The sequence below is a fragment of the Xenopus tropicalis genome, chromosome 4 (genome assembly GCF_000004195.4).
Source record: "Xenopus tropicalis strain Nigerian chromosome 4, UCB_Xtro_10.0, whole genome shotgun sequence".
Taxonomy (NCBI): domain Eukaryota; kingdom Metazoa; phylum Chordata; class Amphibia; order Anura; family Pipidae; genus Xenopus; species Xenopus tropicalis.
This window is the reverse complement of record NC_030680.2, coordinates 97,138,050-97,150,711: the sequence shown is the minus strand read 5'-3', so window position 1 is coordinate 97,150,711 and position 12,662 is coordinate 97,138,050. Positions and strand designations below refer to the sequence as shown.

Sequence of the window (12,662 nt, the reverse complement as noted above, 5' to 3'; positions counted from 1 at the left end):
CACTGACTTAACTTCTTTACAAGTGCATCAGAAATTGCAAAATTATATATTTTTAAACAATAACAAATGCAGGCATGGAAATGTGCACAAATGCGTTTAGACTGTAAGCTTTTACAATCAGATCCCTTCAACCATTTAACTGCCAGGCAATTTTTGAATATTTTGTTTTCTTTCATTTCCAGGGGGAACTTTTAGTTTATCTAGGAAAAATATAGCTTTCAGAATATGCTGATATTATTATTTAGTTCCACTTCTGTAATAAAATATAGGCTTCCAAATTATTTCAAGGTACAAAATTCTGTGCTAATTTCCATTTTAAATGGATGAAATTTTGGGAAATGATTTGTAACCCCTCTCATATCCATTCCTCTTTTCTGTGCCTATTGCCTGCTGTTTTGCTCCAACTTGTTTCTAATATTTCTAGGTCACTAATGATTTCACTCATCTCATGTTATCTCACTCACTTCTACTCGATGCTTGCTTACTCTCTGCAGCTCACTATTCAGTGGGTGCCCAAACTGTAAACTGGAAAGCTTCTCAGCCCTTGTTTTTTTATGTCTTTATGTATTTTTAGTCATACACTTGTTATTATTATATAATTTCTATTTGGCGCTGCTTTATTTTTTATTTGAATTGTTTCTCTCTTCACTAGGACAAAATTTTTTGGACTGATTTGGAGAATGAAGCAATCTTCAGTGCAAACAGACTAACTGGTCATGAGATTTCGATCCTTGCAGACAACCTGAATAACCCACATGATATTGTAGTAGTTCATCAGCTCAAACAACCCAAAGGTCAGTAGTCTGCCTTACTGTTCATTCATTGCTTATGTATACAGTAAGTAGGCCTGTGAGCATCCAGCACAAACTTAAAGGAGATGTCAACCCTAATTTTAATTTCACTTCTAATGGATAGGGTGCCTTACCCCCACCTCAACCGCATAAGTGCTGCTCCCTCAATCTCCTCCTACAGCCTGCACCGCCGCATTCTTTTCTGCTCCATTTTGTGTGTCACCCGGCGAACATTTTGCTGGGTGACGCCATCAAGAGTGTGCATGTATGTTACAAATGAGCATGCCCCTCCTGCCTGACCTCTTCAAGGATTTTTTTTTTCAAGCTTCTTTTTTAAACAAAGCTGTACAGACAGCTTTTTCCTTAAAATTAAACTGTTTTAAACAATAATAAAATTAAACAGGAATGAAGTGTACATTGCTTAAGTATTTCAGCAAACACTGTTTAAGCTTGCAACACTCACTTATAAAGTGCCTGCAGATCAGATTCAGCAGTGAAAAGGTTAAACTTTCCTGCCTGCAGTCAGAAGAACGTGTTCCAAGAGAGGTAGCAGAGAGCTCTTGTTTACAAAGGCAGAGTTAGTATAGCAACTGCCTATGCGATCAGCTCATTGGAGGATTGACTGTGGGTGTGGTTAAAGAGGTCAGTCATCTGCTGTGTAGAGAAGAGATCCATCTCAACTGCGCATTCTCATTAAAACGGTTTGGAACTGTGCATGTGCACCACGCCAGGCAGACAAGGAGATTCTGAAGGGAGGGGGGAGAGGGAGTTACCCAGCTCTGTAGTGAGAGAAACTCCAAGGCTTTTCTCTGCTAAAATTTTTGGTTGGGGGGTTGAAATGTCCTTTAACATGCAGTGCTGGAATCAGTGTTTTGAGAAGTTGGATAAAACTCACTGACAACATGTAAAAATGTAAATTTTTTAGGCAAATAACCTACTGTTTTATGAAGGTTATATGAATATTTAGCAGTCTTTTTTAGGTTTTGTTGTAAGTTGTTTTATTTTTAAGTAAATTTTTGTGACACTTGTTATACTAAGTTGAAAAAAACCCATTCACAATAGAAATAGCCTTCCATGTCATTTTGCTTTCATTTCTGTTATAAGTATGTATTTTATGACTTTGGCAATAATGTCCTAATAGAATGAGACTAGAAATTCACTGTTCCAATGGCAGAAGCAAGGTAGACTTTAGCATACTGGCAGACAGATAATACTAAGTATAATCTTAATCTTATATAAATATAATAATAATTTACTATCTCTTTTGTGCAGCCGTAAATGCTTGCAACCAGGGTTCTCTCCCAAATGGCGGCTGTGAGTATCTGTGCCTTCCGGCTCCCCAAATCTCTGCTCACTCACCAAAATACACATGTGCCTGTCCAGATGGCATTGCACTGGGGCCAGACATGAGAAGTTGTGAAAAAGGTAAGTGAGAAAAAAAAAAAAAAGCATTTTTGGCACTGTGCAGTGAGTGATAGAAACCTGTCCAATAAATTCATTGAGCAAACAGGCCCAGTCAGTGTGGAGAGGAATAGAATTCTTTATGGGGTGGGAATATGAGGGAGGAGCACAATAAGGAAAGAGCTGGCCATATGGAAAAACATAGAACAAAAGCTTAAGGAATACAAGGTGTACAGAAGCTCAGTTAAGAATTAGAGGGTGAAGGGTAATTACCCTGCTACTGGATAAGGTAAAGAGAGAGGTGCTGAAAACTGGCGCAGATGGAGGTATGGGACAATCGATCCACCTGCACCAACACAAAGTTTTCTGTACAATTATATATTTTCACTGTCCAAAAAATTATACTAAATAATAGTGTATTGATCATATTTTTGGCAAGAATGTGGTAGATTGAAAACGTGCTGAAACATTAAAATATACTTACATATTTTTTCTTTCCTTTATAGTCACTGTTGCAACTTCAAAACCTTTAGCTGATGTAACAAATGCCATCCACCACCCAGAAGCCAGTACAACAGCTGAGATGACCACTTCTGCTCTTCCCACCTCATCTTACACTACTACTACTACTGCTGCTACTACTGAGATATCTCTAAATTATTCCAGTCTGACCAACACTCACCAAAATTCCTCTTTGTCCAGGGACAGAGATGCTAGAAACAAGAACACAGGAAACAGCAGCTTGTCTCTGACCTGTAAGAGAATGAGTGTGATATCAGGCAGAGAAGTCTTAGAGATTGACATTTTTATGTTTGATGTGCTCCCTTATTACTGGACTGTCACTCTCAGCAGACTCAGACTGCATTTTTAATAGAGGAGACATTCACATAAATCGGGACATAGAATGACAATGTGGTTTGGGTTATAATCTAATATTTATCAGCATTTATTATACAAGGAGAAGAGCAAATATTTTTATGAGTACAAAAATACTGCTCCCTCAGTATGTGAAAATGTGTGACAGTGCCCAATAAAAGACACTTTTACACCTCTTTTTACACGTCTTGGGCTTCTTTACCAGCCCAAAACCACCACAGCCATTTAGCAGTTAAGATCATACAAGTAGTTTCTGATGTTTTTGCTGATCACATATATCGGTTACCTGAGCTTAGGGGCAAACTCACTATATACGGTATATTTAGTGCACACAATATGACTGAATCCAATAAAAGAGAACGAAAATTATTTTTAAAGTATATGGTCCCTGCAAAGATCCCTTCTCCTAATCCTACAGGTTAACCCTACTGCACAGGTTTGCCTCTGATCAAGTACCTTAGAGTAGGGTTGTCTTTTGTAATCTGGATGGTGCTGTTGGAGATCTAGTTCCCCTTTATTGTATCATTGTGCCCTAAATGCTTTGTTATGGATGGTGGTAGATTGAAGTTATTTTTTGATTTTTCTAGACAGATAATCTGATGTGTTTTTACATTAATAATTTAAATATCTTTATCTTTTGTTTATTTGTACCACAATACACCTTTTCTTTTCTTTTTTTTTTTTTTTAGATGGAAACTCAGATTCTGACCTCAGTTCCACATTGACTGCAGCAGTGATTGGAGTTGCTGTTCCTCTTGGTGAGATATTTAAATACAGACCTCACCCCATAATACATGCTATTTTATGTTACTATGCTATTGTATAAGTAATATCCTCTTTCTTACTTGATTAACGGAGAAAGAAAGGTAAAAACTAATTAAGCTTTATCAGAAAGGTCTATGTAAATTCAGCCATAAGCACTCACAGAAACGCTGCACTGACTTCTCTGAAAAAAGATTTCCTGTGTCTGTAATTCCTGTGCCACAGGCACGCAGCTTTCTGTTCTCTGCTCTCTCCTGCTCCCCCCTCCCTCAAGAATGCTAAGAACTCACACACCCCCCCCTTAGGAATGTGGATCTGAGCCAATCAGCAGGAAACTGACTCATAGTCTTACTAACTGAGCATGTTCACTTGGTCTGGGTGTCTGTGCAGGAGTGAGACATTATGGGAACTTTCTTTACAGAGCTCAGTGTTTTTTCTTCCTATTTGGCTTCTAATCTTCTGAACAGGTGAAATATGGGAAGACTTAAGGGCACTATTGAGACAACTGAAGGTATGCCTGCAGCTTGAGATTAACTCTTTACTAGCCTTTCCTTCTCCTTTAAATGGGCAGTTGTATTAGACCAGGGCTGTCGAACTGGAGGAGTAGGGGCTAAATGTCGCCCTCCAAAGGATTTTTATGGCCCCCAGTTTGCTCTAGGGCTCCATGGACTTCATTGTTTGACATCATCATTTTAAAATAATCTGGCCCTCAAACATGATGTATGAGAAGTTATTGGCCCATCAGATGTAATAAGTTGGACAGCACTGTATTTGATCATTTTCCCCTACTTTGACATCCTTTAAATGTACCTCCATGAGGGGTCTTGTCTATTCTGTGACTCAACACATCCCCCTTCATACTGAAAATGTGCCTCCCCCTCCCCACTTCTATGTTTTAGTCATAATGTACAATCCTGTCATTTACAGCTATTCTACCCTTTGGTCACTTGAGCAATCAATACACAAGGAGACTTATTTAGCAATGTTTTGATTTGTGAATTAATTTTTTATTCATATATATAAAAAAACTCAAATTAAACCATGAAAAAACTCAAATGCACCAAATTTAAATTCTAATTTAAAACATTAGGTCTACAAAATGTAAAAATTTGAATTGAAAAAGTCACTTAACTTTTGCAACAACTTCCATTGACTTTTACATGAACTCACTAGCTTTTAGATGCTGAAGTTCTACATTAGAGTTTTTAACAATTTTTGCACATTTACACTTGTCACATTGTTTACATTCACCTTTTTTTCTTTCGTCACTTTGAATTCTTTCCCTTGCCAGATCTTCATACTAAACAGAATGTGGTTTTTCTGTCTGGGTAAAAAATGCAGTTTGGAAATGTCTTACATGTGTGTGTGTGTGTGGTAGGAGGTCATTGATTTTGAGTTTGCCTTGGTGCCTCTTTAAGCCAGAATCGCTAGTTTCCTTTGTCTTTCAGTATTCCCTCACAAACTACCATCATTTTTTCAGCTGTACTTGCCCTTCTGTGTCTTTTGGGATATCTTATTTGGAGAAACTGGAAACGAAAAAACACAAAGAGTATGAACTTTGATAACCCTGTTTACCGTAAAACCACAGAAGACGAGGAGGAGGAGGAAGACGAGATCCACATTGGAAGAACAGCACAAATTGGGCATGTTTATCCAGCAGTGAGTACACAGGCAGTCCCCGGCCATGAACCTTTTGACAGCATTAAAACTTGATGGCAGCCTATAAAATAACAAGAAAAACTACCCTGCAGTGTTACCTCGAATGTAAAGGGCTTCTTAGCGCAAGTAACAAGACTCTAACATTTAAACATAAATTAGTAAGATCAAATATACACCACTTATTATTTCTTAAAGGAGGCATATTGTGTGAAAATCAAGACTGTACCAGTGCATTATACTCCTCTAAATATAGGAGAAATATGCTGAGAAAAGAAGTGTTTTGGCTTGATTTATTGAAATTTTCAGCCAAAACCCTACTCGCCGTGATGGAACCAATCAGCAGCTGGGTGGACCTGATAGGTAACTGAAGCCTGTCTTTTCTTGTGTGACTACAGCGCTGTGATTGGCTATCCCCCTTTTACTGTGCTTCTGGCAGGGACCATTAGGACATGCCCACCCCTCATTTGAAACAGGGACCAAGGAGGATCTTTAGGGAGTTCCAGTAAAGTGGTCTTTTTTAAAGATGTTTGGTGCTAATTAAAACCAGCTGATATATCTAATTAGTTACATAGTTTACATAGTTTAGTTGGGTTGAAAAAAGACTAAAGTCCATCAAGTGCAACCCTTCCAAGTGAACCCAGCACACACATATAAACCTATTTTGACTTATCTATGCACTCACAAACTATATAATAACAAAATCAATACTAATTGTAGATTTTAGTATCACAACAGCCTTGGATAATTATGCTTGTTCAAGAAATCATCCAAGCCCCAAGGGTAAAGACACATGGAGCTACTAGTAGTAGCTACTTTTCACATCTACTAAATGCCAGAAAATACCCTGCCTTGAAAATACCTCACTGCCCTCACTGGACAAAAACACAAAGCGCTAACTAGCAGAAGCTATTGTCATGGCTACTAAATGCCAGAAAATACCCTGCCATAGACAGTACTTAGAACTGCCTTGGCTAAAATACACGTAGAGAAAATTATCAGTAAATGATAAGCATTGTCTGTTTTGTAGCCATGGGAAGTAGCTGCTACTAGTAGCTCTGTGTGTCTTTATAAACCACCTACCCTGCTTCAAATGAAAGTTCCGATCCTCTAATTTAAAGGTGTGGCCTCTGGTGAACTAGTCCCTTTTATGGGAAAAACAGCATCCCTTGTCTGTCTATAATCCTCTCTAATGTACTTGAACAGAGTAATCATGTCTCCTCACAAGCCCCTTTTCCAGAGAAAACAAACCCAACCTTGACAATCTAACCTCATAGCTTAAATCTTCCATCTCCTTTACTAGTTTAATCTCTGCACTCCCTCCAGCTCATTAATATCTTTAAGGACTGGAGCCCAAAACTGCACTGCATACTCAAAGTGCGACCTTACCAGAGACCTATAAAGAGGCAAAATTATGTTTTCATCCCTTGAGTCAATGGCCTTTTTTAGACAAGACAGGGATGGGATAAATACCATCCGGTCTTGCACCTTTATTTACTTTAAGCCTCTTTTGAATTTCCTCCTGACCCATGCATCAGTAGATAATTTTATTATAAATTATTTGTTACTGCCTACAAGACAGGAGGGGTTATTAATTATGCTATAATTCCTCTTTTAAATGCCATCCAGTAAAAGGGCCTTCTACTGGGAAGCTTCTTACCAAAGAATAGTGACGTGCAGACTGGTCCAAAACCAGGCAGGCTCAGGCCAACACTCACACAACATATTTGGGTCAGGTGCAGGTCAACTATTTGTCAACCCACACATCACTAATTAAGAGGTTAAAATATCAGCCCTATCAGCAAAAAGCTGCTACAAGTTTAATGCAGCAACTGTTTTTTCTTGGTAACCACACATTGAAATGCAAATATTTTCATGTCACAGATATTGGTCATACATGCATATATTTACTAGAATACTTACGTGTATTTCATTTCTTCGGCAGAGAGTTGCATTAAGCCTGGAAGATGATGGTTTACCTTGAAGATTGAGGATGCCCCACTCCTACTCCTTTTTCAAATTCTGCACTTAAGCAGCTGTTTCTGATGCTATGTAACTAAAAACACTGTAACACTATGGTGCAAGCAGGTTGAAAGAGGTATCACAGGTAGTTTGCTACATAGAGCTCTTTTGGACTTTCCCAGATCATGTAATATACTCTGTGAGGAATGTCTGTGGATCCTGGTTACACGTAGTGCCGTGAGGCTGGTGACACGTTATGTGCACTGCTGAAACTAATCCTTTCTGCCTTCTAAGAACATGACAGATCTTTTCTTATTTATTCTGATGATGGAAAACCACAAATATATAATTTTTCAGACATCCAAAGGATGCGAGGGTTTCTATGTATAATCTTTTATACAGATTTTTACTTGATTCAGGCGGAGGTAGTCCTTGATCTCGGTGTATATAAAAGCCTCCCAGGGCAACGTACCATTTTAAGATATATTTATAGATAATTTTGTACATACCTTAACGAAACTTTGTGGTTCTCCATCAGCTAAATATTTGAATCAATAATGAAACATAAACTTTTGTAGTATATTTATTAACCTAGAGCTGGATGGCTTTGTGTAAGGGTGGGTGAAGGCTTATGTTCTGTAAATATGGATCAGAGTATTTATTTTTTCTGTATGTTTTGAATTTCTATGTTTGGCTTACGACCACAGAACAGAAAATTTGGATTTGCTAGCCTGGCCCCTGTCAGATGGAAATGTCTTATTTGTTCTAACTACCTATTCTATAAGTTCCTCTCCTCATTATTATGACATCATCCTTCACATAGAAATATATTTTAGGAATCAAGTATAGAAAAACAGAAAACAATTTCAGAAATGCACAGATCGGTACTAGATGTGAAGTGTTTTTATTTTGCTAGAAAGTTTATCTGGCATAAACTAGATTATGATTTACACTAGGTTGCAATTCAGTTTGGCCAGACCAAATTCAGTCAGTGGGTCACGTTACACGGATGCAAAGACTTCTATTGATTTCTACTAGAACATGATGAGTCTATTTACCCTATGCAATTCACAGTCTAATTTCAGTTCACTTGCATAGTCATAGTATAAAAATGTTTACTTTCAACTAAATGGAACAAAAGAACTAAACTCCTACACGTTAGTGTCTAGTATAACTGAGGCCTACAGAGAAAATGTACCATCTATGATCTCAACAAACTATTGAAAATGATACAAAGGCATAGCTTACTGTGTGCATGGAACATTGCTTTTTCTACATTAGAGTGGGTACAGCTTTATTGACTTATTCCACTAAAGTGAGTTTTTCTCTGTAGCAATAAAACAGTACCTTGTACTGGATCCCAACTAAGATATAATAAATATAATTCATTATTATAGTAATTATAACTTTTCTATAATTAATCCTTATAGAAAAACACTCCTATTGGGTTTAATAAATGTTTAAATGATTTTTTAGTACACTTATGGTATGGAGATTCAAATTACTGAAAGATCCCTTATCCGCAAATCCCTAGGTCCTAAACATTCAGGATAACAGGTCTTACACCTGTACTTATAGCAAATGCCCCATATTATTGTTGTCTGTGGGGGGATCCACAGACATCTGTGAAGATGCCAAAAAGGAATGCTTCATGCACCTGTAACAGATCTTGTATAGGAAATATGATTTAAAAAAAATCCATAGTTTATTTCTATATTGTGTTGAGGGAAAAACCCTTAAAAACTGCCTCTGATAATTGCTCCAAAATATTGATGTATTTGTTTTGTGCCTCATTAGCAGAGAGATTGTAATTGTACAAAACCACAATCCCTATTTATTCGACCTAATACAGCTATATGTTACCAATTTAAAGACCACCATAACCATAATTTTTCTGCTAAACTCTGCATTGTACATGAGGTATATCTGTACCGGTATAGTTGTATGCTACCTCGCTGTTCATGCTATAAGACAAAACAAAGAAAGATATGCTATGGAGTTTTCCATTTACTGCTCTGTTCGGTTGTCCCTGCCCACCTGTGATATAAGACTCCCGCTCATGTCCATCTCCTTGTATAAGGATTATATCACTGTGGAACAACTTATGGCATGTAATAAAGCCTGAGACAGTACAAGCTCTGACAAGCCAAAACTGCAAACTGAGCCAGTAAAGCTTTTATAGACATTAGGGTGTAAAAGCGAATGAAAAATAATTAGGTATTCACTTCTTACTGGTTTTATTTCCCAAATACAAAGGGAAGACATGCTTTCAGTATTTCACCAGGATGTCACGTGATTCTTTATAGGGAATTTTCATGCCTATACCGGTAACCTGGTGCAGTCTAGTTAGCACCCAAACAAATGCAACAAATAGCATCACGTGTGATGGAAACAGTATCTTTTTAACAAATAGTAATTCTTTTGGTGAACACTGTATGTTCGTTATAATTTAAAATATTAGAAACTGGAGAATGAGAACTGTAATGTAACAGGGAGGCATATAGTACCGTTGGATTTTAAAATGAAAATTGCTTTATTCTCCTTATATATTTGCCCATTCTGACCTGGTGCCGACTTATTTCATTCGCAAAAAAACCACCTCTTCCAGGTGGTGGTTTGAAAGTTTTTCCAATCATATTTTGTAAAACCCCAAGCCCCTACTGACTGGTGATAGATGAAGGAGGCTGTAGATCTATAATACCATTGAACTGTTGCGTTACTGTTGAGTAATAAATACTCCCTTATCAGGATAATAATTTAAAGCCATAAAGCAGCAGACACGTCACTCTCTAGACTGAAGGGTTTGTTGCTACTGTCTGGAAGGATATTTTTCTGGTATAAAGTAAGCAGAATGAAAGAGGTTGCCGTTACAGTTTACCCCTTTCAGTATTTATAATTTTATGTGTTACTTGTTTGCTTGTGTTTTCGTTTCCTTAATATTTTCAGAGACCTGTTGGTTGGTGAACAAGACGCTTCATTCAATCAAACATCAGAAAACAACCCTTCCACGCTAGAGGGCTTCCAGTGCAAAGCTACTCAGACTTTATAGGGGTTTTGGTACAAACAGCACAAGATTTTTACCGTACACTGGTGTGTGTATATCTTAGTAGGCTTAGTTAGAATATGTGAATGGTGTACACATACATCAATTATGTGTTTAACATTCTTGTACATGTGCATACATATATACTCTTACTAAATACATGTATATAGGTGAGTGAATGTTGTGCAGGCTGGCCTGGCATTGTACGAGGGCACTTTATACTCTTCTAACCAACATAGGTACACTCAACCAAAGGTGTTCATATTTTTTAAACAATGGTTGAAATATTGGGTTCTGGCATTTTTTACAATATCTGATTCCTTCCTACCGTTTATGGATGTCTCTCTACAAGTAGATTAGGGGCACTGAAAGATCATTCTCTTTTAGAATCTCACTTGTTACAGAAAATACATTTAAAGGACACCAATTTACCTTGAAGTGTCCACGCTAGAGCTATTGGCTGAAATATTAGTTAAGTGTTCTAGACCTAAGTCTCTGCTCTGGCTAAAAATCCATATGTTTATACCCATTTTGGGTATACCAGCTGGCAAATTAGCCTCCTTGTGTCCCTTCTTTTGCCTGGTAGAGTTTTGCATCATCAGAATGCAGGTCATGTCAGCCCACATCTCTGGCGTGGATGCTTTTCAGGGTTAATAGGTGGTCTCCTTATTTAGCAACCCTCAGTTTGTTAATATAACATTTACACTGAGCTGTGGCCTGAGGTAGGGGGTGAATGATACCTTTTTTTGTAAATACATACAATGTCTTAACCCTCATTTTTTACTTGTAAAACAATGATCCATTTCTACTTAGACAAGAAAATAAATTTTTTTTATTCTGCAGAGTGTATTGTGTTTCTGTTCAAAACATCTCCCGTTGTGCTGTATGAAAAGATTGGTGTGTTTGCATTACATTCAGCACAAAACATAAGAGACAGACTTCGTCTTGGTTTATTTCCAGGGCCCTACCCTAAGGCTGATGGCACATGGGATGTTTTCTCCACCAGCATACTTACATAGTAACATAGTAAGTTTGGTTGAAAAAAGACATACGTCCATCACGTTCAACCATAATGTCTATATATAACCTGCCTAACTTCTAGTTGATCCAGAGGAAGGCAAAAAACCCCATCTGAAGCCTCTTTAATTTGCCGCAGAGAGGGAAAAAATTCCTTCCTGGCTCCAAGATGGCAATCGGACCAGTCCCTGGATCAACTTGTACTAAGAGCTATCTGCCATAATCCTGCATTCCCTCACTTGCTAAGAATCCATCCAACCCCTTCTTAAAGCTATATAATATATCAGCCAGCACGACTGATTACTGCCATGCTGATTACTGCTCATAATGGCATTCTCCAGTACATAATTTTGTATGTGATCCCTTAACAAGCCTTCAAATAACTTGCCCACCACGGATGTTAAACTTACAGGCCTATAACTGCCAGGCTGAGATCTTACTCCCGTTTTAAATATAGGAATGACATTCGCCTTCTTCCAATCCCTAGGTACCATACCTGATGAAAGCGAGTCTGAGAATATCAGAAACAAGGGCCACTGTAAATCTGTCCCTAGCTCTCTCAGTACCCGGGGGTGTATTCCATCTGGCCGGGGCGCCTTGTTTACATTTATCTTGTGTAACAATTTTAGCACCATATTCTGTGCCAACCACTGTGTAGTTGGAGCTGAGGCAACAGTGCAGCTATTGGGTGGGACTTGGCCCACTGGCTCCTCTACTGTATACACAGAAGAAAAGAACTGGTTAAGCACATCTGCCTTTTCTGTATCCGCTGTAACCATATTGTTACTATAACTCAATGGGGCCACACCCTCAACCTGCATCTTTTTACTATTAATATACTTAAAAAACTTTTTGGGGTTAGTCTTGGCCTCTGCCGCGATGCGCTCCTCATTTTCTATCTTTGCCTTCCAGATTGCCGTTTTACAACACTTGTTATAGTGTTTATACTCATTAAATGCAGCTACTGTCCCCTCTGACTTATATTTCTTAAAAGCTTTCCTTTTTTTCCCTATTAACTTCTTTACCTCAGAGTTAAGCCACATAGGGTGATTCTTAACACTTCTAATTTTTCTTATTAATGGAATAAATTGAGAACAGTAAAGATTTAATATTTTAAATGACTACCATTTCTGCTCTGTGTTTTTATCAGAAAA

The 12,662-nt window shown here is 37.8% G+C and overlaps 1 protein-coding gene across 1 annotated transcript in view; it reads left to right on the top strand.

Moving 5' to 3' along the window:
• lrp8 (LDL receptor related protein 8) overlaps positions 1–11,333 on the top strand; it is a 77,159-nt gene extending 65,826 nt beyond the window's left edge. The window contains exons 14-19 of the mRNA XM_004914015.4: positions 653–794; positions 2,064–2,216; positions 2,699–2,947; positions 3,758–3,826; positions 5,311–5,489; positions 7,432–11,333. Coding sequence (XP_004914072.1) covers positions 653–794; positions 2,064–2,216; positions 2,699–2,947; positions 3,758–3,826; positions 5,311–5,489; positions 7,432–7,470 — 831 coding nt within the window. The 3' untranslated portion in view covers positions 7,471–11,333. The remainder of the gene's footprint in view (positions 1–652; positions 795–2,063; positions 2,217–2,698; positions 2,948–3,757; positions 3,827–5,310; positions 5,490–7,431) is intronic.
• Positions 11,334–12,662: the final 1,329 nt, after the last annotated feature.